Source organism: Propithecus coquereli, unplaced genomic scaffold (assembly GCF_000956105.1).
Source record: "Propithecus coquereli isolate 6110/MARCELLA unplaced genomic scaffold, Pcoq_1.0 Scaffold27, whole genome shotgun sequence".
NCBI lineage: Eukaryota > Metazoa > Chordata > Mammalia > Primates > Indriidae > Propithecus > Propithecus coquereli.
In genome coordinates, this window is record NW_012148285.1 from 1,646,974 (window position 1) to 1,649,695 (window position 2,722).

At 63.3% G+C, this 2,722-nt stretch overlaps 1 protein-coding gene across 1 annotated transcript in view; it reads left to right on the plus strand.

Moving 5' to 3' along the window:
• LOC105812955 (FLYWCH family member 2-like) overlaps positions 1 to 2,722 on the plus strand; it is a gene marked incomplete at its 5' end in the record, with an annotated part of 4,067 nt that continues 1,345 nt past the window's right edge. Inside the window, one exon of the mRNA XM_012647519.1 lies at positions 1 to 241. Within this exon, the coding sequence (XP_012502973.1) occupies positions 1 to 241 (241 nt within the window). The remainder of the gene's footprint in view (positions 242 to 2,722) is intronic.

Below are 2,722 nucleotides of genomic sequence, written 5' to 3' on the forward strand. Positions count from 1 at the left end.
GTCATCCCGGCAGCCCCCAGGAAGCCCAAGAAGTTCTCCAAACTGGTCCTGCTGACAGCCTCCAAAGACAGCGCCAAAGTGGCAGGGGCCAAGCGCAAAGGCGTGCACTGCATCATGTCCCTGGGGGTGCCTGGCCCCGCCACCCTTGCCAAGGCCCTCCTCAAGACCCACCCCGAGGCCCAGCGGGCCATTGAGGCGGCCCCCCAGGAGCCGGAGCCGAAACGCAGCAAGCTGGATGCGGGTGAGGCTCTGGCACAGGGCGCGCCTCCCCAGTGCCGGCGCCCTTCAGCCGCCCCCCACGGCGGCCTGCTCCAGTCCCACTTCTGCTTGTCCTTGGTCCTCGTTCCCCTGCTTCCTTTGACCACGTGTGGGAAGCGGGGGCACAGGGGCTGCAGGCACAAGCCTGGGCATCCCTCTTTGTGGCCCCCAGTCCCGAGACTCTGAGGCGATCTTGCCTCTGCGCCCGTCCCCTCCTCTGAAACGTGCTGCCCACAGCTTGGGCGGCTCCCCCACAGGAGTGTCTGAGGGCAGTGGCACCGCGTCTCCGGGTGGCTGCTGGCAGAGGTTCAAGGCTTTGGCCCCAGCTGCGAGATGAGCATCTCTAAAGGCCAGGAGCACTATGGTTGCCTTTCCACACGTTCTAGAAAGCACCTTCACCTCACTCACGCAGTCACTAAGTCACTGAATCCACGTGTACTGAGCAGCAGCCTGTGCAGGCCAGGCGCTGGGGACGCAAGTGGGTGAGCGGGACAAGACCCCTGACATACAGGCCTCCTACAGGCAGAGGACAAAGGTCAGGATCTTGACCTGGCCTCTCCTGCCCAAGCCTCACACTCCATGGAGCCCCTAGGGACTGACAGCTCAGGGCTCCCAGGCCCTCCTGGGTGCCCTGGGGGAGGGTGGCAGGGAGTGCTGCGGGCTGGCAGGAGGTGACCAGGCAGGTTTGTGGCCCTACTCCCTGATTTTGGGGAGATGGAGTCAGCCACCCTCGGCTCTGGCCCTTCTGTTGTGCTAGACCTTTCCCTGAGCCAGACTTGGGGGGATGCAGCAGGTGGGGGGGTGGTGGCAGAGAGTGGAATGAGGGCCAGGGCTGCCCCTTTCTGTGCACCCAGCTCTCCCTGGGCAGCCTGGAACCTGCCATGCTGTCCCCTGCAGAGGACAGACCCCCTGACTCTCCCAACAGCAGATTGTCAGGATTCCTGGGTCCTGCCTCGGGGCCCTGCGGGAGCAGTGGGCAGCAGGGGAGATGGGCTGGTGGGGTCTTGTGGTGACCCTGGAGCAGGCAGGAGGATGGGCACAGGGGGCGGGCTGTGGGGAGGGCGGGGCTGGCGGGAGGGAGCCTGTGAGGTGCGACCTCCCTGAGCTGGGCAGCCTGGAGAGCGCTGTGCTGTGACCAGTTCTGCACGCACTGTGTGGGGGCCTGCATGTGTCTGTGGTCCTTCTACGTGTGTATCTGCCTAGGAGGGCGTGTTTTTCTGTGCGTCCCAGGTTGGAGTGGGTCTGTGTGTTCTCGTGTTTCTGTATTCACGTGTCGAGTAGAGGGCCTGAGTCTGGTTCTGTGTCAGAGTCGATGCAAGGCCTCAAGCAGACCTTCCACCCCCAGCAGCCTCGGCCTGAGTGACGTGGCACCTGGTCACGCCTTTGGGTGGGAAATTCTGGGCTGTGCCCCAGGGCTGCCCTGTGGGCAGAAGGGGATGGCCTGGGTTTCTTCCGAACCGGAAGTGGGATCCGCCATTCCCTGAGAAGAGGGATGAGGAAAGCTATGGCAGTTGCTACCTACCTCTGAACAGGTGGCCCCTGAGGGTCAGCCAGGGTGCCCAGCCTGGCAACCAGTCACAAGGAGAGGGAGGGGCTCTACGGTTTCCATCAATGAGCTGGGCAGTGCAGGGGACCCGCCTCAGGGATGGAAATTGAGGGGTGAGTGGTCTGAGGTCATAGGGGGTCATAGCCCTGTAGCTTCCCTCTGGGCTGAGGCCCAGGGACACCTGAGATAGGGTGTCCCTGGGCACAAGCTTGGAGCTCTCAGGGCACCTGCAGGACCCCTCAGCCTCCATTCCTGTGCTGGGGTCCCTGGCCTGGTGGGGGCTGCATTGGGGACTCAGAGGGACTCCAACTCCCAGAGCCTGGAGCCCCCTCTGCAGCGTGCCTGGCTGTCACTGTGAGTGCTCCCGCAGCCAGTCCTGCTCTGAGTGCCTCCGCGTGCCCCCAGGTCTTCTCCCTAACAGCCTGGGAGTGGAGGGTGCTGTCCCCATGGCCCGTGGGAGGCAGGGCTCAGAGGGGTGAGTCCCTGCCCTGAGGCCACCAGCTGGTTACAGCAGAGAGCAGAATGGATTGGGTTCTGGCCCTGGCCTGTTCTTTTCCTGAGCTCGGTGGGATGGGACCATCTCGGGGGAGGGTCCTTTCCAGCCCACCTGAGACTTCTGCTCGCTGCTGGGATCTGTCGAGACTCCGGGGCTGTGGCGCCTTTGTGAGAGTTGGAATAAAGCCACCCAGCTCGAATAAAATGCTGGCCAAGGCCCCATCTCAGCCCCGCAGGCTCCCCTGGCAGGCGCTCTTGGGCTGTTTGACCCCCTTGACCTGCCACCGCTCTATCCCTCCATCCACAAATGTCCCCACCTCTGTCCCCACCCCAGGCCAGGCTGTGGGCATAGCAGCAGGTTCCTAGTGCTCAGCCCAGATTTGGCTTAAAGTTTTCTAGGAAGGATTTTAACAGCCTTTATGG